This window comes from Terrapene carolina, unplaced genomic scaffold (genome assembly GCF_002925995.2).
Source record: "Terrapene carolina triunguis isolate 2854851 unplaced genomic scaffold, T_m_triunguis-2.0 Scaffold66, whole genome shotgun sequence".
Lineage (NCBI taxonomy): Eukaryota > Metazoa > Chordata > Testudines > Emydidae > Terrapene > Terrapene triunguis.
In genome coordinates this window covers 90,691,499-90,717,727 of record NW_020664417.1, presented here as the reverse complement: position 1 = coordinate 90,717,727, position 26,229 = coordinate 90,691,499, and the positions used below count along the sequence as shown (strand labels likewise).

General features: G+C 44.3%; 1 protein-coding gene across 3 annotated transcripts in view; it reads left to right on the top strand.

The window, feature by feature from the left end:
- The first annotated feature begins 7,947 nt into the window (after positions 1-7,947).
- The window catches only part of REEP1 (receptor accessory protein 1), a 96,534-nt gene continuing 78,252 nt past the window's right edge, over positions 7,948-26,229 (top strand). For all 3 annotated transcript variants that reach the window (XM_024212683.3, XM_024212679.3, XM_024212682.2), the window contains exon 1: positions 7,948-8,103. In XM_024212683.3, coding sequence (XP_024068451.2) covers positions 8,072-8,103 — 32 coding nt within the window. In that variant the 5' untranslated portion in view covers positions 7,948-8,071. The remainder of the gene's footprint in view (positions 8,104-26,229) is intronic.

Sequence of the window (26,229 nt, the reverse complement as noted above, 5' to 3'; positions counted from 1 at the left end):
CTTTAGCATGTGCGAGGCCCCACGCCGGGACGTGAATTGTCTCGCGCCCCCCCCAGCTCCGCCCCGACTCCGCCCCCTCCCTGCCCCATTGGATCTCTCCCCAAATCCCCGTCCTGGCCCCGCCCCTAGCCCCGCCCCCTCACTGCCCCATTGGATCCCTCCCCAAATCCCCGCCCTGGCCCCACGTCTTCCCCAAGCACGCCACATTCCTCCTCCTCACCCCTCCCTTCCAGACTTGCGCTGATCAGCTGTATGGCGGCGCAAGCGCTGGAGGTAGTGGGGAGAAGCAGGACACGGCTTTTTTTTTTTTTTTTTTCCCCGCTCCACCGGCAGTCCCGGACGTTGCGGGGCCCTCTTAGGCGCGGGGCCCCATTCCAGGGAATCGGCTTAAAGCTGGCCCTGACAGTAACATCATCACTTGGCCCCTCCCCGCCCCCAATTCAACACCTGTGTGGAGGACAAAGACTTTGAACTGGGGAAGGGTGGTCCCAGGCTGGGAAAGAGTCTCAATCTGTCTGTTGAGGAACTGTGACCTGTTTGTACCATCTGTCAGGGTGAGAAAAGCTGCTTGATTCAACTTTTGCTAAAAGTTTAGGATTTAGAATGCATGTTTACTTTTTATTTTCGTAAGGTAATGGTCTCTGACCTGTATGCCTACCACTTATCACTTAAAATCTATCTTTCTGTAGTTAATAAATCTGTTTTATATTTTACCTAAAAGTGTGTTTTGGTTGAAGTGCTTGGGAAAGCTCAGCTTAGTTTACAAAGGCTAATGTATCAGAGGGGTAGCCGTGTTAGTCTGGATCTGTAAAAAGCAACAGGGAGTCCTGTGGCACCTTTAAGACTAACAGATGTATTGGAGCATAAGCTTTCGTGGGTGAATACCCACTTCTTCAGAGGCTAATGTGTGTCCATTCCACATTGAGGGAATGGCAAACTGGATAATGAACTTACACTGACCAGGCTTCTGACCAGTGAAAGATGGTACAGTTCTGGGGTGCAAGGCTGGAGCTCTCTATTTTTGGTTCATGAGTGGCTAGGAGATCATTCATGTAACTCAACTGGATGTGTCACTGCCTGTGGATGGCTGTGTAAATGCAGTATCTGCCAGAGGCTTGTAGCTTGACATCAGCATCACAGTGTGAGAGGCAGCCCAGGTTGGTGGGAAAGAGGGCTCAGTCGTCCCACAGTCCATGTTGCACCCCAGGGACCCTGTCACACAGAGCCATTGCACATACAAACCAACGTGGCATAGTTCTAGACATTTTCACCAAAAGGCCTGTGTGCCAAACCGTATCATATTCTGTGGTCAGGTCAAGAAAAACTGAACCAGTCTTCAGCTTATGTTGCAATCCATTTTCATTGAAAGTTGTAAATGCAGTTGATCACATGTACTACAACCGTGGCGAAAACCAGTTTGCTCTGGTGCCAGCATGCCTTCCACAGATGATGAAATTCTTTGCGAAATCAGATGCTCAAGTACCTTAAAGCAGATGCTAAGAAGTGAAATCGGTCTGTAGCTCAAAGGCAAGTATGGATCTTTCCCAGGTTTCAGCAAGGCAGTGACCTTCGCTTGGCGGCAGATTCTAGGCAGTCTGGATTCCCACAGAACTCCGTTGAAAAACCGAACAAGTCATTCCTGAGCACGAGGATCCAGATGTTTCATGAATTCAGGTGCAATTCTATCATATCTGGGAGCTGTACCCATTTTTAAATCATTCAGCACTTTATCCAATTCCAGACTAGTGAATGGCTCATTTTACTCAGCTGGATTATTCCTTAGGAAATGCTGCCACTCGTCAAGTACCTGTCATTTGACAACTCTGTCAACAGGAGTGTTGGCGACCTTCAACAGGTGACTGGCAATCTGATTTGGAGTAACTGCGGGCCTGCTTTGTGCACATGGATGTTGAGCCACATCTAGTTGATGAATTAAGCTCCAGTTCTTCTGGTTTGACTGTGTAAAGTCAAGCGCCACTGTCACTTCCTCCCATCAAGCCCAGCAAGTGGTATCCAATGATTCTATAAGATTGTCCGCAATCTCCAGATCACCTGACTGCTCATGCTGCCTCAGCAATTCTGCACAGTCCTCATTCAAACATAGAATATACAATGGTCGGAAGCCATGTGGAATTGTTGCACCTGCAGCTTTAAAAATGGCACAACAGAAATGATGATTTGCATCTTCCACAGAGATGATATTTAATGGGATGGTTACAACACTCCATTCCAAGTACTCTGTAAAGGAGCCCCATTCTGCCTTCTGGAAGTTCCATCTAGGGTTCGGTATGCTCCTTATAATTGGAAGACACATTCCCATCTGAATCAACGATGGACGATGTTGGCAATGTGGAAAATCATGAAGTACAGTACACGCCGCTGGTGCGGGTGATTGACAAACAACATGACCCAGCTCAGGTCTGGACAGCAGTCCCTATTCCAACGTGCTGAGTGAAAGGTACCACACTGCTTAGGGAAGCCAATAGAAAGAGAAGAACAGCATGAGGTCATCCTGCCTTTTGAAACAAGTTCATTGAACTTTGGAAGAAATAACCAAGGTCAGAAGTCATCCTTGGCATCCACCACTAGACAGACACAATGGAACAGAGCTCTTGCAAGCTAAGAAAGATGGGTCCTTCAACCAATGGTGGGTTGAGGTCTCTGGAACTGAATATAGGTGAGAAACCTTCTTAGGCAAAGATCTTTCACCTAAGAAGACATGGGAAGCCAGTACCTTATACTTTTGTGGAAGGTCGTGACAGAGGGCAAGTCAGCCGTGGCTAGGAAAAAAGAGTGACTGGTGAGAGAAACCATCTTGAACAAAGCCTGTATCTTGCTAGATTAAGTTTTAGACTTTTAGATGTGTGTTTTCACTTTTGTTTTACTTGTCACCCTTTCTAACTTTATTCTTATTACTTGGCATCACATAACCTATGTCTTATTGTTAATTAATTGGTTTTATTCCTACTATAAACCACCTCAGTGCTGTGTTTAAAGGGAAGGGTGTATTTACACCAGTTAAGTTAATAAGTTGTGATGTGTTTTTGTGTCTTTAGAGGAACAAACTAACCATATTATTTCTCTGAACTGTCCAGGAAAGGGCTGGACATTGCAGAGCACACGGTTTTGGGAGTGGGACTGGGAGTGTGTTGGGGTCATCCTGCTGGTTGTAACCAAGGCTCGTGGAAGCCAGAATGGTGCTGTTTGGCTGTAGACAGGCTGCTCGGGTGAGAGCTGCTGAACCAGGGCTGTGTAAGCACACAGACAGTCAGGATGTGAGCTGCATGCTTGTAGGCTGGTTGTGAGCAGCCCAGATTGGGACCGCCAACAGCAAAGCAGTGTGAGGCACCCAGGGTTACAGGGCAAATGGTGACACAACCCCTCGCTGGTCTGGATTGCACCTTGAAACCCCAACTGGACTGTCACAGCCTCCCTGGACTTCTGGTATGCCTGCTGCAGTTCCTTTTCTTTCACACAGCACTGCTGCTTATTTCTGTCATATCCCCTTCATCTGCATCCCTCATGCAATCTGCTTGTAGATGTCCACGTTTCTACAACTGCTCCACAGGGCAGTTGCAAGGGAAATTGGGAAATGTTGTTTCCCTTGTGGGGAATATAGAAAATTGAGTTCATGTTGGAGTTCAACAGCCAATATTTCTGGTGAGGCTGGAGAACTTCAGTTCTGCTTCCTTGTGCTTACTTACTCAGAAGATGGGAGAGGCAGGAGAGCTTGCAAACCTCTCTTCCATACAGGATAGGACTGGCATATGACTTTTAAAAAAAAATCAAGGGGTAAAATTCTGGCCCTGTTTAAGTCAATGGGAGTTTTGCTACTGACTTCCATAGGATCAGGATTTCATACAGGAAGTTTTTTGCATCTAGATGCAGTTCTCCAGTGTCCAGATCCTGCCTTGGGGTGCCATTCCTTGACTGCTGTGGAAATGGTCATTTAGAGAGAAAAATATTATTAGTGACATTGAAATGCATTGGACTGGAAGAGTTTGTTTTGAAAGGACAGAGTGGAAAAATTTTAAATATTCAGTATAGAGGCAGCAGCTCTAAAACAAATGCAGGCAACAAATTTTAGAAATAGCCTATCTCCTTAAATGTTTTAAAATAATCTACTTTCCCTTGATTTCTCTTGGAATATAGATTATCCAAAATAATGTGTATACATATATGCTTCTTGGTGGGGCCTAGCTTGTCTACTCACCTGTCACATCGGTCTTCTCTTTCTGGGTTACTTTCAGGTTCTGTTTTAGCCATACAGTCAAACCTGTGCAGAAACATACCTCTTCCTTATTTGCAGAGGAAGCCTTGGAGACTTTCAAATGTACTGCTCAGACTCTACCACAGGCTTGTCCCAATACTTGGGACATAGCATTTTCTAAATGACATGTATATGCCTCCCAACTGATTGTGAGATGTCTCCTGTCTGGGACTATCAAAGACGGGAGGGGTTCCATTAGAGGGAATGCCTTGTAGATACAGAAATTTCTCCTCTTCCTGCAGTTAGTGTTTCCTGACCGGCTTCAAGGTCTGACACTGTCACAGTGCCCTGTGAGTGGCTATTTTTTGTAGTGGTTCTGGAGTTCTGGCAATATTCAGATGTCTGGGGCCCTGCATGGATTGCTCAGCTGTAAGAATTGCAACTCCACTTCTAGGGCCAAAGGGGGGTAATCTGATTCACTGGAACCATGGTGCAGTCATTTAGATCTGTGTCTTCCAAGACTATGACTAATTTCCCCTCCAAAGCTGGTTACCTGGTTGTTAAACTTCAGCTCAGTGGGGGCCTCATTGCTGACGTGGAAGGTGCAGGGTCTTCACTCCCTATTTAAGGAAAATTACCATATATTCTTATTTTGTTTGAGAAACAAAGCTCAGATACTACGGGGACAGAATCTATCTAGGGTGTTAGAATGTACCCATCACCATAGTATTCTGTGCAAGTTTGTGCAAAATGTCACATTAACATCCTATGACACCTGCAACGTCTGTAACCCTGAGTGTATAAACAAGCCCCAAAATGTCCCTGGAGCTTTAACCCTCTTCCTTTGTCTCCCCACTATTCCTTTGTAGACTGGGTCAGCTGGTCCAGCAACAAAAGAAAGGCTTTCAACAAGCAAAGCATTTCTCCAAGCCTTTATTCTTGAGCTTTCGTGTGCACAGGTTATAACAAAAGGAAAAAGCAACTGTTACCCAATACAGAATCAACCAAGATTGAATGGGGAGGCAGGGGAGGCTACCAATGAATCTATGAATGTATCTATCAATGAACACAGTATCTGAATACCTTGCTCTCCCTGTATTTAACCAGGTAAGTGTTTATATCGTTTCCAGGGTTTGCTCTGGCAGCCTGATTAGGCTTTTGGTCCCCAACCCTGCTTTATTACCCCACTCTACACTTGTGTGAGGTCTGAATGGGAGTTAGTTAATTCTAATCAGGTTGGGCTACCGCACCCTGTCACGTATGCCCTTAGGATCGGCTGTCTTTTCCTGTCATGTCACTGTGTTATGCTTAAAATATATGGCAAGATCCCCGTGGCAAGTACTTTGTTTTAAGTTGATGTTTACAAATCACTATACAGGCCAATGGTATCATATAATTAATAATAACATAATTAATAGTGATTGTGAAAAGTAAAACTTGTAAAAGTGCAACTTGAAACCCCCACAATAAATAGGTGCGCCCACACCTTGAATGATTGGTCTAGTTCTGGTCGCCCCATCTCAGAGAGAATATAGTGGAACTGGAAAAGATTCAGAGATTGGTAACAAAGATGATGCAGGGTATGGAACAGCTTCCATATGAGCAGAGACTAAAAAGATAAGGTCTGTTCAGCTTAGAAAAGAGATGACTAAGGGGACGTATGAGAGAGGTCTGTACAATCATGAACAATGTGGAAAAAGTTGATGGAAAAGGTAAATACTTCTCTCACAATACAAAAACCAGGGCTCACCTGATGAAATTATTGGGCAGCAGACTTAATACAAACAAGAGGAAGTCCTTTTTCACACAACACACAATTAACCTGTAGCACTCATTGCCATGGGATGTTGTGATGGCCAAAAGTATAACTGGGTTCAAAAAAGAACTAGATAAGTTCATGGAGGATAGGTCCATCAATGCCTATTAGTCAAGATCGTCAGGGATGCACAACAGGCTCGGGGTAACCCTGAACCTCTGACGGCCATAAGCTGGGAGGGGAAGACAAGGTGGCTCATTCCAAACTGCTTTGTTCTGTACACTCCCCCTGAAGCTCTGGTACTGGCCACTAGTGGAGTCAGGATACTAGGCTAGATGGACCATTGGTCTGATCCAGTATGGCAGTTCTTAAATTTTTATGGTGTGCTGAGCATTTCTTGTCAACATACAAAAAACGGCTACCACTTTGCTCCTCTTTGGATAGCACTGTGCTACATATACCGATGAACCAGCCACAATATAGATTCCTGGGTTATAGTGTGGGCTACCTAGCACTATTGCTACTCTGGAGTGAAGGAATTCCTCCAGCAAGCAACCCTGTCCTGAGAAGTTATGACCAATTTCTATATAAGCCTGTTTACAGCAACAAATCCTGCAATCCAATCTCCATGATCTCTCCCTGGTTTGTATGATAAACCAAACTGCTCCATGGGCAATAGCAATGCCCAGCATTGTACATCTAAAGCGAATAAAGCTGGAATGCCCATTTTCAGCCCTGATATCCCCCAGATGTTGTTTATAGATGGTTCCAGTTACAGACTGTATCTGTGGTCATAAACACAGTGCCCCCTAGTGGAGGAATAGACCTACTACAGGAAGTAGACCAATTCCAGACTTCACTGTAAGGCTCCACTGCAGAAAGGAGCAAATGAGATTTTGTGGCTAGTGCTACGGTGCTTCCTGTGATGACTGGCTTCAGAAGCATGTATATCTGTCAATCAACCTCCCAGTGCTGCAGCATGGGATGGAGACTTCTATAATGTGGGATGCAGCCCCACATAAGGATTCCTGTCTATCCTATGGGGCCGTCAAGCTGTGATGGTTTAAATGAGGGAAATTTCAGAATAGTCCAGTGTCGATTGTATAAGGCACATTGATGAGCACAGAAAAATCCTTCATCATAATAATGAGAAACTGCTTTAAAAATGATCTAAAATGAGGGACTCTCCCTCTAAAAACTGGGTAAGACTGGGTGGCTGGTCTGAATCCTCATATCCTGAAGAAGACGCCTGAAGCGGTTGAAGAGTCAGGGATTATTTTGGAGTGGATGTGATCACAATGCATTGTCACACAGTGGGACAAAGTCATGACTTTGCTATGCCAATGTTATGATACATTGTGTTGTGTCACCGTGTTCTCCTGCTGGACCAAAGAGGTAAAGTAGCAGCCACCAGTGACCACTTAGGATTAAATTAATTAAAGCCACTTTGCTTTCCCTCTAGCTGCTCAGAGACAGAGGAGCTAGAATTTGGGGCAGAGACTGTCCTTTTGTTCTGTGTCTGTACAGTGCCTAGCCCAATGAGGTCCTGGTCCAGCAGGGGCAGCAAAACAAATAATAAAAATTAATAATAACTTAGATCTCCTTTGGCTGGGAGCAGTATAGGGACTATGATACACAGCCGGGCTAACAGAGGTGACACTGCCAGTTCGTTACATTGCTAAAGCTAGCGCTGGTCGGCAGCGATTCGAAATAATCCCAGGGAACAGAATGAAATACCCTGGGTTCTATAAAGGGAAACGTGCGGGCCAGCTGGGACCGTCTCCAGATCAAAGCGGGGCCTGCAGGCAGTCAGTGGAGAGAGAGGCTGGAGCCAGAGAGAAAGTGAAAACACCGACGGGGCTTGCAGAGCTGTGGGTGCGCCGAGCCGCCGATGACTCCTGGTGTCCTGCCCAATCCCCTCCGCAGCCGCTCGCTGGAGCCCCTTTGGCGTGAGCAGCGGCGCGGAGTGAGGCTGCGCTGAAATGCCGAATGGCTGAGCCGCTCGCTCTGCTCATTCCGGTGGGAGCCGCAGACAGACATATTCAGGGACGGAGGAACAGGGGGACCCCTCCCTGGCAAGAGAGCGGCACCCTGCACACAGCGCCATGGTGTCATGGATCATCTCCAGGCTAGTTGTGTGAGTAGATTGTTTTCTGTGTTGTGCACCGCAATCCAGTCCGCCCCTTGCGTTGCGTGTGTCTCAGGTTTGCGGACCCACTGACACAGGGCATGTCTTGAATGCTGCTGCTATTAATACTAGATCATGACTAGTCAACTAAATTTAGCAGGTTGTTACTAATGGTTCGTTTGGCTGGATTGGGGGGGGGGGAAGAAGGGGAAGGATTATTACATGGATCAAACCGTATTTTACACCGTGGGAAAATTACAATATGAAAAACAAAATTGTGATCCTCTGTGGTACAGCGCAGGAGAAAAACCTTTGCCAGCCAGGCATTCGTTCTGCGTTTATTTGGAGATTGCTGAATAAGCAGGGTGGTTTGCACTGCTCTGTGCTTTGCAAATCAAACCACCGGGGCTGGGAAGCGGAAAAAAACAAGCACCAAAGGAAAATACAAAAAATTCAACTTGATTTCAGCGGCACCGCTTTGTTTATTGGAAAATGGCACATCTGGCTGATAATCGCTAGGGGGCGCTGCCCGGAGGGATCGGAGGGGGAGGCGAGGAGCGGGCAGTGTCATTTTGTAATTACCTGTCATAAAAGGGAAATATCACATTCTCCTACCCTGTTGGCACCCCCAGCCCAGAAAACCCCCAACCAAACCTATGAATCTAACGTGGGGGGATCTTGCAGCCTCCTCACCCTTGTGCCAATTCCATGCTTTTTAGTGAGTGCTCCTGGCCCTACTGTAGGTTGGGAATATGTAATATTTCACTGGGAATGCTTCCCAGGCACAGAGAGAGAGAGAAAAGAGCAGCAGCAAATTCCCCATACAGCCGAATTTGCTGCATCTCTCCGGGAAGAGACTAAGTAGCATTTAGTGGCACTCTAAGGGGTTTATGGTTAAGGTGGGGGAGCATAGGGGCTGATCTGTTGTCATATTTTCCCTTCTGGAATGGTCAAGGTTAGAACACTGATCGCATCAACTAAATTGTTGGTCATTTTCCTGTCTGGGCATTAAACAGACTGAGGCGGACACAAGTGATGCTCTCAAGTCATGGTGGTTGATCAGTTGCAAGCCTGTCGCTTTCTTTGTTTGCGAGAAGCATGCAGGGATGTTGCACAATCAGCACAATTTAGAAATGATATTTTTAAGGTCTGCCTCTGCCCAATGAAATTAAAGACAAGAGGATACTAGCTGTCTCTCTGTAATCCTCAGAAGCCTGTAGGAGCAGGTCACACATTCAGAGGTGGAGTTTTTCTGGTTTTCCCCAAGTAGAATTATGGTGTCTTTCCCTTTAAGCCTCCAAGTTACATGATCTGGATCCATCTGCAGCTGTCAGTAACTGTTGGGTTTGCACTTTATTCTGGGGAAGCATGTTAAATATTTAAATGATTTAATATGAACAGTAGAACTGGGCAGATATCATTGGTAATAATATGAGACATCATTTCAAAGTTTCATTTCATGTCATACAAGGCTGTTTTGGCCCCCCCCCCTGAGAAATCGGTTTATCACCACATGATCCAACAGAGTTCCCACGAACAAAGAACCAGTGGGAAACCAAAGGAAAGATGGTAATTTGACTTATTAGACTTCAAACACATGATTTCACAGAACACACCCTGTTTGATAGAAATCTTATTGGGGTAGAATATTCAGCATTTGATATCTGCAGTAACACAATTAACTGAACACAGTCTCATCTGCTTTCTCCAAATGGCAGGTTGGGTGTCAACTCTGCATTTGGAGGGTCCTACTATTGATTTGTTCTGTTTGAATTCTGATAATAAATCATAGGATGGTGGAGAAATGTTGCAAGGAAATGTAGCAATCCAAGCTCAGCTACCTCTTCCTTTGTGCAACCAATTAGCTTTAATACATGCCTCATGTCTTAAGATCTAATCTGATCTCACTAACCAGCTGTGAATTTCCAGTTCGCCCATAGGTGCAGTTTTCTGTCTCACACTGCACTTGTGACCTTTGGATCATTACACATGCAGGCATTAACACACTGTAATCTAGTTAGGGATATTCTGTGCCCATCCCTTTGATTTGTTGGTTTTCTGTTGAATCCCGGTTTACATTCATATAGGGGAGTGTTGCATTATGCTCTTAGCACTCCACCTCACTGCAATAGGCTTGGAATCAAGTCCTTAATGGGACTGCAGCTCAGTTGATCTCTAGTGATAGAGATCCACAGTAGGCAAAAGAATGCCTTACTCAGGCTCCTGGGAGTTTTAATTTTGGCAGCCTCAGCATCCCTGTTGTCTGTATCTATTTTTCTAAACCACATCTTGCCACAGTTTAGTTGACAGGTGTGTCTCATCTGCTTAATATTACTAGTGTTATCAAGACCCCTTGTTCTAGGTGCTGTACAAACACAGAACAGAGACAGTCCCTAGTAGGGAAGATCTTCATGATTACTTTAAGGGCCCGATCCTGTTCCCACTGGAGTCAAGGGGAGTTTTGCCACTCACTTCAAGATAGGCCCCACAGGATGTTCATTTTTCCACTAACTTATTTTGCATCCTGGAGATGTTTGATGCTTTGCCCTTGACTGTGAGACATTCTAGAAATACAAGAACAAAATTGCACCATTATTAATAGGTTAGTGACAGCAAATTATGCATCAGGTTTCAGTAGAAAGAACATTTCATATACCACCTGTGTCTGTTTCCCCATCTGTAACATGTAGCCACTGCCCGCTACTGGATGGAATCCGAGTTGATCAGTGGTGTGTCCTATTCCCTATATTGCCTACAATTTTAAAGGAACTGTCACGCTGTCTAGAGTAATTCACGACAGTAAGTGCCAATCTCAGGGCAAAAAGAACAGGAGTACTTGTGGCACCTTAGAGACTAAAATTTATTTGAGCATAAGCTTTTGTGGGCTACAGCCCACTTCCTTGGTTGCATAGCATGGAACATACAGCAAGATATTTATGCATACAGAGAACATGAAAAGGTGGAAGTAGCCATACCAACTGTAAAAGGCCAATCGAGATGAGTGGTCATCAGCAGGAGGAAAAAAAACTTTTGAAGCTGGTGGGTATGTTCTATAATTAAATTTCACCAACCCAGTAACAAAATGTGAACTCCTGGATCACTGTAACAGCCTTACCATGGAGTCAGAGTCCCCTTGGGTACTTCAGTCTATCTTGCTACTCAGGCATGTGGGACTTAGTGATAAATAGTCACTTACACAAAAATAAAGTAAAGTAAATAATATTCAGGTTGCTCCCAGTCTCAAGAGATCCTTCCTCAAACAATTTGTACCTTAGATCTCACACCAAAGATTGCTAACTAAGCATTTATTAACTAGAAAAAAGAAATTAGAGTTATTCACAGGTTAAAGCAGGCAACATAAAAACAAGTGAGTTACGATCCATGGTTCCAAAAGGTGACAGACCTGTACTGATCTCTCCACTGAGAGTCTTAGAACTAACCCAGGTTGACCCTGGAGATCTCTACTTTTGTGAGCATCTTTATATGCCCTTCCCTCCGAGCTCAAACTAATGAGATGAGGGCTCCTGCTCATAACTTCATGGGTTAATGGAGCAAATCAATGGAGTTTTTGTCCTACAGTGGACCATTTACTCTTGATAGCTCTTCTCAATGGGTAAGGGAACCACTCTTCCTGCCTAGGTTCACAAGTTCAGAGCAGGCATTTTTACAATTGTAAAGCAAGACTTACATATTGCCTTACAGCAGTGGTCCCCAAACTTTTTAAGTTGAGCCCCCTCTTATTCCAATGTAATCTGCTTGCACCCCCTCCCCAGGAGCTGCAGTCAGGGCTGGAGGCAGGGACAGGGCTGGAGCAGAGCTGGGAGGTGCTCCCATGCCCTGTCACTCCCCCAAACATTCCTCTGTACCCCCTAGAGTAGCATGCCCCACAGTTTGGGGACCTCTGCCTTATAGGATGAGATACAGACATCACAAGTAAGATTAATGCATGCAGCAATTTACAAGCATTTTAGAGAGTTGTCACAGAGTCCACTCACAGCTAGGGTACCTCTTCCTGGTTGCTCTGGGGATTAGTTCTTTGCAGCTCCAACACCCCTTTCTGTCAGTTCCTCTCCTGGTTTCTTTTTCTCAGACAGAGTGCTCCTTCACACTCAGCCCTCTAGGGTAGGAAAGTCTCTCTATACAAAAATGGCAGACTTCCCTTCACTGCCCTGACTGTGCTACTCCTTCAGTGGCTGGTGGTGGAAGCCAGCCCAACCATTTACTCCAGGTTCTAGTCCATGGACCCTATCTCTAGGGACAGTGACCTGCTCACTGCTAGATTGTGTTGCTCTTCCCCTGGACACCTTCCTACATCTCAGCTCTACCTTGTGGTTCCCCCAGCCTTCTGGGTTTACCAGCCTAAATTCCCTTCTCCTAGGGAGTAATAATTGCAGGGTACCTAGCACTGTAACCCCAAACACACCTCCCTTCTCCTGCAAGTGACTGCAGACTATTTCCCCTATAGCCCTTCTCTGTTGCCAGTTTCCTGGCTTTATACCAGTCCCTACTGCTCCTCCCTAGCTGGACTCCATCCTCAATCAGTTCTTTAATCCCTGGTCCTTCCCCAGGTGCAGTTTATCAGGTTAATTATCCTCATTTACTGGCTCTGCCTTGTACATATTGGGGTAAACACCCCATCACTAGTGTAGACACCAAACACATTCTTACAAGTCTAACACCTGTCGGAAACAATATTAACATACAAGGGAGCTGATCTGATTTCTAGTGTGAGTTTGTCAGTGCTCAGATGACACCTATGGTTTAGCAAGAGCTGGCATCTGATTTACCAGCATCACAGGAGGTGCTCCTTTACTTCAAGTGATAGGTGCCTGTAGTGTTGGAGTAGATGGACTGGAATTCTATCTTTGCTGTTGCTGTGAAGTTCTCATTGGCCAGGGTGTGCAGCATGATGACAGCTGTGAAGCCCTAGATGTCTGTTCTGCCTCCCAGGGGAGGGAATTAGTCTGCAGAAGAGAAGAGTGAGGGGGGATTTGATAGCAGCCTTCAACTACCTGAAGGGGGGTTCCAAGAGGATGGAGCTCAGCTGTTCTCACTGGTGGCAGATGACAGAACAAGAAGCAGTGGTCTCAAGTTGCAGTGGGGGATGTCTAGGTTGGATATTAGGAAACACTATTTCACTAGGAGAGTGGTGAATCACTGGAATGGGTTACCTAGGAAGGTGGTGGAATCTCCATCCTTAGAGGTTTTTAAGGCCTGGCTTGACAAAGTCCTGGCTGGAATGATTTAGTTCAGGGGTTGGCAACCTTTCAGAAGTGGTGTGCCGAGTCTTCATTTATTCACTCTAATTTAAGGTTTCATGTGCCAGTAATACATTTTAACGTTTTTAGAAGGTCTCTTTCCATAAGTCTATAATATATAACTAAACTATTGTTGTATGTAAAGTAAATAAGGTTTTAAAAATGTTTAAGAAGCTTCATTTAAAATTAAATTAAAATGCAGAGCCCCCCAGACTGGTGACCAGGACCCGGGCAGTGTGTGTGCCACTGAAAATCAGCTCATGTGCCGCCTTTGGCACGCGTGCCATAGGTTGCCTACCCCTGATTTAGTTGGGGTTGGTCATGCTTTGAGCAGCGGGTTGGACTAGATGACCTCCTGAGGTCTCTTCCAACCCTAATATTCTATGATTCTATGAATTCATTAATTAATATTTCAACACATTTTGAAGATGGAAAGTGATGTAGAAATGCTTGGTACAGTATTATGATATAAATCCTGTTATTTTCTAGAAGCATGGAAATAATCTATATGCTGCTTTTTGCATTGGATATTTTTCCCGTGCTTGGGATCACACAAATAAAAAATTCTGCTCCAGCTTTGGAAGTTAGTTCAATATGTCACCTTCTCTGTGAAAAACCTTTTAATTTTTAACACATGGAAGATGGGGTGGCCAGACTAGATCAGACCACTGATCTAATGACGTTGCAAGTTGTAACTTGGGTACTGGAATCCCTGTAGCAATGTACTGAAAGGTGATCTGCAGATGATTTAAAATAAATTAGGTTTGTGCTCTCTTGTGTTACTTTATGATGTGAAGAAAGGGCCCGAGCAAGTGGGCTTTTTTGTTTAGTTTTTTTCCTTTTTTTAACTGTAGAAATATCAGAAATGTCATGTCTGGTATTTTCTGGTTTTGCTGGAGAACTTGTTGGAGGTCTCAGAGATATTCATTGTGTGATCTTAACCCATATTGAAGGGATGGGGATATTGAAATGTAACAAGCAAGTGTTCACTGGAGCTAAATGGGTGTTAACGCAAACAAAAGCAAAGAGTTTTTCAACAGAATGACTAAAAGTTCCTACTTCCGCTCAATTGCTTAGCTTTCACTCTTTTGTGATGTCATTTCAATAGCTCTCCAATTGCATAGTCGTCTATGGTAGGCTAGATCTGAGGGCCAGACCTTCCACAGGTGTAAATCACTATCGCCACTGATTTCAGCCATTGATTTCAGTCAGATGATGCTGATTTATACCAACCAAGCCCTCATTTTTTAATATAAAACACAAGCAGAAAAATACCCAAAATATTTTTCATTGACCAGCTTTTTCAGGCCTTCTATACACATGATAACGAAGCAAAAAAAAAAAAAAAAAGGCTCTAGCCCAATTTGTCTTCCTTTGCAGACCATCTTTAATTGGGAGCTGTATGATTGTGAAAAGGAAGCCAGTTTGCCGTGCCAGCCCTAGGAGACATATTAGGAGTGTGGGTGTATGTTTTGGTTAGGACCAATAAATTAGATCTAGGCCTTTGGGCAGCTCAGTATCTGAGTGTATCCCACTGGTGAGTGTGTTACAGGTCCTCTGCTGTGCCAACCTGCAGAAGCTTGGAGTTGTTACAGCCCCCAATTACAGAGCTTTGCTTCAAAGTGTAGCAGCTTCTGCTTTTAGCTTTGGAGAATTCCAGTTCAGTCCCTGGTGTGTCAGCCAAGAGGGCACTCATCCCAAGAGCATTAGCCTGCCCCTCACCTGATGGATTCCTCCTCTGCAAAGAGCCTTCTGTCCAATCCTTATGCTGTTTTCCGTTTGTTTGCAGATGACATGGAGGAGTTGTGGCATCAGTGAAGTGAAAGGCATGTCACATACCAGCTGCTGGGCTGTGGCTGCCACTTAGACTGTGCCATGCCAAAAGACAGCATTGGCATAGCAGAGCATGAGTAGCCAACCTGGGTTGTGTGATGGTTTTCATAGAACGGCAAGCTTTATATGAACCTAAGCACAGCCTGGGAAAAGGATAGAACACCAGCCATGAAGTGAACATACAGGGTTTGCTGTGCTAAGCGCTGCTAATAAATGCACCACATAGGAAAAAATGAATGTGATCCACAGAAACATAACCCTTTCAGAGGTTGCATAGCCCTTGTCACAACTCGCCTCACTCCTATGCATGCCATATGCTATTCCTTGCTGCAGTGTCTGCTACTTTGCTTAGGGGGAATGTAACCTGCTGGTGACAGTAATGGACAGAGGAGGATCCCGCACAGGTGCAGCATTTAGTTTGCCCTTCATGTGATATGTGGGCATTCTGTCTGGGATAATGCTATCGTCTGATTTGTCAAATGTGACCTAAATTTTCTTGCACAAACATGAATGTGCTGTAAATGTTAGGCCACCTCTACACTACAAACTTTGGTCAATGCAAGTTAAGTCTGCATAAAGCTGCCTCAGTTAGCATATCACTTGCACACTTGGCTCCTTGCATCAGCGCTGCGCATACTCACCAGGAGTGCTAGTGATGCACCATGGGTAGGTATCCCGGTGTACAACCCGTCACCGGCCAATGCACAGTCTTTTGGGAAGTTTTGGTAATATACGGTGGGGCAGAAACGAGTCACATAGGTGTGACTGAGAGCAAGGGGTCAACTTCCCAGTGTGCAACTGTCCCTATCTCATAATGTCATCTATATTCCATAATTTTTGTGCCTTTGTTTAAAAATCCCATGAACCCGCATGGCCCTTCTTGATGTCAGCTGTATCTGACAGCAACATGGAAGCCTGCACAGCTCTGTGCTATTTTCATGAACATTGCAAACATAGGACGCATGATCCTCCAGTATTTGCAGAACCAAAAAAGAACCAAATCAATGGAGAACATGACAATTTCTGGGACATAGCGAGAACCAATTCAAGGTTGTTGGTGTTCATGGATCAGCAGCAGATGGTGGAGTGCAGCTTCTGGGCCAGAGAAACATGCACTAAGCAATGGGATCGCATCATAATGCAAGCTTGGGATGATGAGCACTGGCTGCAGAACTTTCGGATGCACAAGGCCACATTCCTGGATCTGTGTGCTGAGCTCACCCCAGCCCTCCAATGCAGAGACACCAAAATGAGAATGGCACCTACAGTGGAGAAACGAATGGCGATCGCACTGCAGAAACTTGCAATGCCACATTGCTATTGGTCAATGGGAAAACATTTTGAAGTTGGAAAATCCACTGTGGAGGCCACTGTCATGCAAATGTGCAGGACCATTAATTGCCTCCTGATACGCAATGCGCAGGCCATAATGGATGGATTTTCAGCAATGGATTTCCCGAACTGCAGTGGAGTGATAGACAGCATTCATATCCCTATTTTGGCACCAGACCACCTTGCCACAGAGTATGTCAACAGAAAGGGATCACCGAGGATGCTTCACCGACATCAGTGTTGGCTGGTCAGGGAAGGTGCATGATGTGCACATCTCAAAGAGCACAGGATTGTTCAGAAAGCTAGAAGCAGGGACTTTCCTTCTTGAAGAGCAGATTACCATTGGGAATGTTGAAATGCCAATAGTGATCTTGGGGGACTCAGCTTACCCCTCGCTCCCGTGGCTTCACTAGCCACCCTGACAGCACCAAGGAAAGATTCAGCTACTGGCTCAGCAGGTGCAGAATGACAGTTGAATGCACTTTTGGTAGATTGAAGGGATGCTGGCGTTGTTTACTCACAAGATTGGATCTCAGTGAAAAAAAATCCCAATGTTTATAGCTGCCTGCTGTGTCCTGAATAATATAGGTGAGGCAAAGATGCTGTCAGGGTGGAGGTGGAGCAGCAGTCTGCTGAGTTTGAACAGGTAGACACAAGGGATATTAGAACAGCTCAATGTGGAGCTATATGGCTCAGGGAGGGTTTTGACAAATCACTTTAACAGTGAGCCATAGTGATGTATTGTGGTGTACTGTGCTCTACCTGAGCCTCCTATTTTGGGGCCTGTTAGGCATTGTGCGGTGCTTGATGCACGTCAATAGATATAACACTGTCAATGCACCTATTTATTTTGTGGTGCTTGCTGCACATTTATGATTATTATACTGTGTTTGTCATCGATCCTATGAGGTGTCACACTGTACAGTAACAAGCAAGTGGGTGCTTTCAGAATTGCTAAGCACTCTGCAGCATATGTTGTGAATTAATAAAGATTAATTATTTTCGAAATAGTATAATTTTATTCAGCAACAAAACCAGTGCAAAGAAAAGTCTGTGCAATTTAAATGCAAATACATAAAAAACGTAATAAGTTAATGGAACAGAACTTAACAAGGGGAAAGAACAGTTCTGTCCATTTTATCTACACATACCCTAACCTGTGAGAGCCCTGGTTGGTGTATGTGAAGCTGTGGTTGTCCTTAATGTCCCCTGGGGTGCAGTGGTAGAAGTAGGACAGCAGTGGAGTGTTAAGTGGGGGTGTAGGGAGGTGCTGACGTGGAGTTCTCAATTGACTGCAGCGGGACATGAGCCTGGGATTGTTGAGCTTGTTGGTCCACAAGAGTTTGCAGCATCTCTGCTTGCTGCCAGAGAACCCCCGTTATGTCCTGGTGCATCTCCCTCTCCTTTTCCTGCTGGGACTTTCTGTCCACTTTTTTCTTCTCCAGGCTGTCTGCAATATTCATCCTCCAGGCCCTTCGCTCACTGTCTGATGCAGCACTGGCTTGCAGGATCTCCTTGAACATGTCATCCCGAGTCCTCTTCTTTCTCCCCCTTATCTGGCTCAGGTGTTCCGCGGGTGTTTAGGGGGGAGCCCTGAAAGCCGCAATGGCAGCAGCAGCAGCAGATAAAACAAAGGTACTATTGTCAATATAGTCCCAATGAAAAGCAGAAGTTAAGATTCAGAACTCCCCTCCCTTGCTCTCCTAAAGTTTCAAACAAGACATGCTTATTGCTGCTTCTGCTTTGGAGTACTTGTGCCCGGAACCACTCACAGCACCAGTCTTGGTGCGTATGGCCCACCAGGGCCAAGGGAAATGAGAGAATTGCTCAGTTGCATGAAACTATGAGTATAGGGTAATGGCACTGAATACTGGCACCATTTTCCACAGGCAGTGGTGATTCTAGCTGTTATCTCACTCCTGAGGGTAACAAAGGCACTGAGAATACAGCTGCTGCTGCCCCGAAGCCTGTATGCTGCTAGCCTGTGTACTGCAGTGGTGCCTGCTAAAGTTATCACTGACTGGCGTGGGAAAGTGTCCTACTGCGGGGTAAGAAATAAGGCTGCCATCCCTAGAAACCTTTGGGAGAGGACTGCAGAGTACCTGCACGAAAGCTTCAGTGAGATCTCTCAGGAGGCTTCAAGAGACATCCCTGTGTTCATAAACAACCTGCTTCTCATGGCCCCTGTTGCCTAACTCTACAGGGGAATGAAAGCAGATAAGCGCCTCTCTTTGTTGTACCACTAACTCTTCTAGTATGAATAAATGGATGAAAAGTCGTTAGCTGTGTCCTGTTAAGTTGGGGGCACCATCAGTACATCACTGTAATGGGAGATACAATTACACAGGACTTACCCAAGGCTCCTTCCCCTGCATCAAGCTTCCCTGTGCTCGACTGCTGGGATTGACTGGACTGAGCGAATGAGTGAGGGTGGAGGAGAGCGAGCAACAGAGGGCGTGGGGATGGAGTGAGCGGGGGGCAGGAGCTCGGAGAAGGGGTGAGGCAGGGGCAGAGCCTCAGAGAAGGGGCAGGGCAGGGGTGGGGCAAGGATGTTCGGTTTTGTGCAGTTAGAAAGTTGGCAACCCTATGATGGGATGACAGTGAGGAACCCGAGGACAGGCTGAATGTGGTCAGAGTATATGAGGTAGATTAGCGGCAGCCTTGCAAACAGACTGAAGAAGGACAAGGTAGGTATTGTAGAGGAGGGGAAGAAGGCTGTAGTTGCACTAAAATGAGTGGAGCTAGAGACAGAAGATCAGGTTTCAGGAGGGACCTATATTGACATGGGAGGATAAGGAAAGCAAGTGGACGATTGACTCCTGGGCTGGGAGTGACTGGAAGACAAGCAGCAGAGCCTAAGTAGATACTGTCCTCTCATGTTTAATAAGGCTCTGTTGCTGCCTGCCTCCTTGCCCCATTCTTATCTCTAGTGAGATGGTAGTCAGCCAATAAAATCAACCAAGGAGGCTATTTTTCTATAGAAAACAAGGGTCTTTTTTTTTTTTTCATGGAAAAAATGGCAAATTTCACAGAGCAATACTAAATTTAATATATATGTATGTTAAAGGCCAACATCAATCAGTCGATACTTTGTGAGGGGCTAGAAAGTCCAGGAGAGTCCTAAACACAGGAACTAAGAATTCCCACTCACTTTTAGGTTTATGGAGATTTATTGGAAAAATTCCAAGGATCACAGGGACATCTTCAGAAACAGAGCAGTTCAATAACATCAGCTTCAACAAATGTTTCGGAGCTTCAGTTCATTCTGCTGCTTCTTTTCATTCAGCTCAGTTGAGCTGATTTCTTGTACTTCCTGAGTCTAGAATCTAAGTATTTTTTACAGAAAGTTAAAAACTGTCCAACATTTTGAGTTTTTCTAGTGTTCAGGAGCAGTGATCAGCTTCACATTGAAGAGTAAGGGTGGGCTTGTGCTTACGGCATTGCTCGGGGCCTCAGGCGATGTGGGTTCTAGTCCTGGCTCTGGTACAGATTGTGTGGGTGTGCTTGGGAGGTTAGTTTCTGTGTTTCAATTCTGCATCTGTAAAATGGGGATAATAATACCTCCTTTGTCTGTCTTGTCTATTTAGACCATATGCTCTTTGTGGCAGCTCCTAACGCAGTGGGGTCCTACTCAAACTTAGAGGGTGGGTCCTCTAAGCACTACTGTAATGTAAATATTAATTAAATGCAAAAAAATTAGAACAGTGGTTTTCAAACTTTTTAGGCTGAGTACCCCTTTCCAAATAATGTAATCTACTGCATGCCTCCAACTGAGATAGGGTTATAATATACCTATGAAAACAAAAAAAGAAAGTCTGTGAGGGATAACACAATGCACAAGCCCTCAGCGTGTGTTGTCCCAGATACACTACTACTGCAAATAATAATTGTAACAAACAATTTTATTATAGATATACTTTTGCCTTGGATAAAAATAGTCCCTGAAACAAGTTTCTAGTTGTTGTAAAAATTAAATTGGAAATTTTCAACCTCATTTTATTGTAATTAATTAAAATGAATGAAGCCTCCATGCTGGTCTCAATCACTCAGAACTGATATAACCCGTGATAGCCTGTTCATGACTAAGCATTTAAAAATGCCAATCATGTATTTTTGTTGATGATAAAAAGATACAGAAAAGGAGGCAAAGAAAAGTTCAGTATCCACGCATTTCTACAGCTGACCTGGGTAACACAAAAATATATTACTGGCATTTTTAAATTCTTGGTGACTAACATATAGTACTTACTGATGTTAGTTAAAAATAGTAATAATAAAATGCTTACCAATCATTGTGATGGATATTCCTGCTTTTTAATCACACAAATCACTGATGGCAGGGAAAATTGGAGAGAGCTTCAATCGCAAGTGATTTTCGGCGTTTAATCTCTGACACTACTTGGTCTTGATCACCGTGAGGGCAGAGAATCCAGTCTCACAAAGATACATTGTGGAGAAGAGCATCAGAAACTTAACAGCTTATTTTGACAGGTCTGGGTAATCTTCCATTCTTTGTGCCCAAACGTCTGCCAAAGGTTTGCATGCAAATTCTGATTTAAGCCCACCGTCAGAACAGAGATCTAAAAATTTCTCCTGCTCATGCACTGACAGTTGAGGGACTGAGAGAGATTCAGGCACCTCAAATGGATTGCATATCCAGGTGTTTGCATTGTCCATTTTGGGGAAATATTTTCCAAGCTGTTGGCTAAGTTGTCGCTAGTGCTCCATAATGTCAGCTTTTACACTCTCATGGAACTGCATATTGTCATTTGTTTCAAGAAATTCTTGCAATGTTGGAAAGCAACAATCACATTTCTCTTTAAGCAGCTATCCCAAAACAGTCGTTTCTTAACCGTGGATTCGATTTTGTCTTGTGTTTTGAAAATAGTGACGTTTAAGCCCTGCCGATCTAAACTGAGCTCATTGAGGCAAGAAAAAATGTCTGCCAAGTAGGCTAATTGCTGAAGCCAGGCAGCATCTTCCAAGCAAGAAGACAGTGCAGAGGGGTGGTGATCGGTGAAAAAAACGTGAAGCTCACTGCGCAGCTCAGAATTGTGGCAGCACTTTGCCACATGACAGCCAGCGAACCTCAGTGTGCATTAGTAGCATCAAATGGTCACTTCCCATTTCGTCACACAGGGTAGCAAAAATTCTTGAATTTAGAGGTTGAGCCTTAACGAAGTTAACCATTTTGACTGCATCAGATAACAATGACCGTTAAGACTTCAGGAATTTTTTTGGGAAGCAAAGGGCTTCTCTGTGGATGCTGCAGTGCACCCGTGTGACTTCTGTTGCTACAGCCTTGATGCAAACCATGACTCCACTGCTTTCCGGTCATTGATTTTGCCCCATCAATACAAATCCCTACCCAGCGGGACCAATCCATTCTATTCTTACTCATGAAGTTATCAAGCAAGTACAAAAATCTCTTCTCCTGTTTTTCAGGGAGGCAGAGGACAAAAGAGAAAACCTTCATGTATGGTACTTTCGTACATATAACGAACATAAACGAAAAAATTTGCTAGGCTAGCTAAATCCAGGGACTTGTCTAGGTGGAGAGAATAATAGTCACTGTTTCTAACATAATTCACAAACTAAGAAAGAATATTTTTGGCCATATTGCCAGTGCAGTGCAACGCAGTGTTATCAGAGAGGGATATGGTATCAAGTTTTTTTTCCTGCTTGTTCACTGAGCATCACTTCACCAAGTCTTTCCCAGCAGGCATAATTAAATCTTTTGCAACAGCGTTCCCTGATTTAGCCACTTTGTAACTCACAAGGTCTGAAGCTCGACGTGAAAATTTATGTTTCCCATGCAAGAATTTGATTGCAGAATTACTTTACTGCTTTTTAGCTCTTCCAGTTTGTAATTGAAAAACTTGTCTTTACATTGATTGTGTTTAGTCTCTAGATGCTGGGAAGAAGGAATGGTTTAAGACTGACAAAACTTCGCAGCATAGGACACACTGTGGCTGAGGATATCCAACGTCCTCAGTCCATGTAAATCCAAGTTCAATGTAACTTTCATCATACTTGCATTTTTTTTATGCCCTTTCTTTGTCCTACTCTATCACATACTTCCCAGGTTGAACTTGTAAATCATGCATGGCCTCCTCTGCATTCGCATCACTACAGCCAGCAGTAGTGGTTGAATCAGCTGAAACTGTGGTTGCACTGGGCTCCTGCTGATCACTAGGTGTTCCACCCTTTGCTAATGTACCAGTCTTGAGCCAATGATCCATATTTTTTCACTGAATTGAAGACTAAAAACTCTTACCTCTGACCTCAGATGTCAATAACGACTTGAAAGAATGAGGCCAGTTAGACCTCACTAGAGTTAACCTCATTAATGAGGTCAAACTGGCCTGATTCTTATCGCGTTTATACGTGTTTATAGTGTTAATCTCACACAACGGAAAGGAAACATATACCAATGCGGCTGTAATTTTAATTGGAAGGAGATTAAATGTTGATTAGATTGCCATATCTTACTAAATAAAATGCGTTGTCCGCCATTACAGGGTTTTTCTCGCATACCCCCTGATGAGAGCTCGCATACCCCAAGACAGCTTACGTTGGCCTAACTCTGTAAGTGTCGACACTGAACTGTAGCTCCCACCAATGTAACTCGCCCACAATATCGACTTAATAACTCCACCCCATCGAGAGGCATAGAGCTTAGGTCAATGTAGTTAGTTTGATGCCGTGTCAGTGTAGACACCGCATTACTTACATTGACTGGTGCTGCCTTTCAGAAGCTGTCCCACAATATCCCACACTGAGAGTTAAATCGGTGCAAGTGCTCCTGGTGAGGATGCACACCACCGACACAAGGAGCATAGTTCAAAAGCGATTTTATTACTGCATGGCTGTACATCGATGTAACTTAGGTCGATTTAATTTTGTAGTGTAGGCCTGCCCTTAGAGTAGGGTGACCAGATGTCCCGATTTTATAGAGAAAGTCCAGATATTTGGGGCTTTGTGTTATATAGGTGCCTATTACCCCCCATCCCCGTCCCGATTTTTCATACTTGCTGTCTGGTCACCCTAGCTTAGAGAGACAAGGAGGGTGAGGTAGTATAGTTTAGTGGACCAACTTCTGCTGGTGAGAGAGACAAGCTTTCAAGCTTACAGGGAGCTCTTCTTCAGGTCTGGGAAACTAACTCAGAGTATCACAACTAAATACAATGTGGAACAGATTGTTTAGCATCAGTAGTTAAAACATTCAAGGTGAAGTGGCCTGTTAACACCTCTTCAGTCATAGGGAGAAAAGGAAAAAAATTGTGGAGTGGGGTGACTAAGTGGGCCATAGATTGTTGTAATAAATGATCAGCAGAAGCAAGTTCCCCACAGACCAGGACACACCAGCTCAAAGCAGCACCAGACCCTGCCAGAACAACAGATGCAAAACCTGCAGACATCTCTCTACTGCTACAATGATCAACACCCCCCTCAACACACCTTTCAAGATCCATGGGTCCTACACAGCCTATCACAATATGTGGTGTACCTCATCCATGGCCGTAAAGGCCCCAATAGCAACTATGTGGGTCAAACCAGACAATCACTATTCTCTCAAATGAACTCACACAGGAAAATGATAAAAGACAAAGAACACTATCACTAGGGTGACCAGATGACCCGATTTTATAGGGACAGTCCTGATATTTGGGCCTTTTTCTTATATAGGCTCCTATTACCCCCCCACGCCCTGTCCCAATTTTTCACACTTTCTATCTGGTCACCCTAACTATCACCCATGAGTGAACACTTTTCATAAAGCGAATCCCTCTCTATCTGACCTCTCAGTCCTCATGCTCAAAGGAAACCTGCACAACACTTGCAAAAGACAAGCCTGGGGGCAGGGGGGAGGGCAGGAGAGCCATTTGGCCTGGGCCTCTACCTCAAAGGGGGCCTCAAATTTAGACACTTGTTAATTTTTTGGCATTTGATAAGTTTCGCAACTTGTTTTTATGCGCATCCCTGTCGGAACAAAATGGGACACACTCTCTCAGTTTAGAACTTAGAGCTGCAAATTTAAGCAAATTTCTAGCTTTCGTTAGATTTTTCCTCAATAATTAGTGCATTTGCACAGAAAAAGGCTAGAAAAGCATTTGTTAAATAAAAAAATATTTAAATTATGTCTCACTCTTTTTTTGGTGCCTTATTTTGTTTTCATGTGTCGTCATTTTTTATTTTTATTATGGCTAGGGGCCTCAAAAGCTGGAAGTGGTCCGGGCCTCTCTGGACCTCTGAGAGGGCCTGCCCAGGAGCTTAAATTCATAACTTTTCTAGATACTAAAAAACATGGACTGAATAGGTACACTGGATTTGTGGCTTATTATATATAATCCAATCTGTCTCACCCATTAACCATGACTCCAGCTCCCCCTCCCACCCCCCATTCCCATGCTATGACTGGAGAGGTGTTAACGGGCCACTTTACCTTGAATGGTCCCTTGAAATCTGTGTTAACTACTTATGCTAAACAATCTGTTCCCTCTTGTATTTAGCTGGGACATTCTGAGTACATTTCCCAGATGTGAAGAAGAGCTGTGCATGCATTTGAAAGCGTGTCTCTCTCACCAACAGAAGTTGGTCCAATAAAAGATATTACCTCACCCACCTTGAAGCACATTGGCAGGCAGCACAGCGGAAGCTTGCATCACCCTGTTTATGCTGAACCTGTTTTGTGGATGAATAAAAGGATGTAATTTTCCAAGGTTACGGTTTGGCATCATTCACGAGCTCTTCGTTCTCTACAGAAAGCTGTTATTTAGAGATGTCATAAATATTTAATTAAAGCAAGATCCACAGGAGAATATGATCCATAAGGCTGGATTTGTCAAATTTATGTAGATCACAATAATTTCTATGGCAACATACTATGATGTCCTCTCTACAGGATAGGGGCTTTGATACAGGATCAAGCAAAAGGAGAGCTAGACTAGGGGGGAGGAAGCTCTTATTCATAACCACATGGCTTGTTCTGTTATGGTAACCCTTCTTTTAAAGTCCAGCATTGCTCCTATTGAAACCAGTGAGAAATCGCTTCCCTGCTCCTCCCCCCTTCATTGACACCAGCAGGAGCAGGATCCAGGTGGCTGTTTAGGGGAAAATTATGATCTAACAATCAAAGCAGAGCATGTTATGAGATCTGGGCTCTATGACAGGCTGCTGGTGTGACCCTATACATGTCTTCTAGCATCTCTGTGTAACCTCCGTTTCCCAATTTATAAAAGCACACCAATTTTATCAATAATTGGAAAGTAATTTGACGTCCGTGTACAAAATGCACTACTGTATATAGGTCCTAAGTATTATTAAGGAACTTACAACAATAGTCCAGTGCATGATCACTGAGGATCTGCTGCTGTAAAACTCATTAAGAAGACATGGAGATTCCAAGGCTCATTAGAAGCTACACTAAGGGCTGTCCCCTAAACTAGCTAATTGAGCATCTGTTTTTGCACACAAACCCCACACTGATACATGAAACGGATGGGCATGCTGATTGGGTAATTATGTAGCTGATACCTGATTTGCAAGAGTAAACAGATGCATGTACAAGTTTGGGTGACAGCTTGAAGATGTTCCCCTAAACAAATGTGATCATTCCTCGACAAAGAGTTGAACCACAGCTAATAATATATAACAACACTAATATTTCATTATTTATATTTCAGTAGTGTCCAGACGGTGCCCAGTGCAG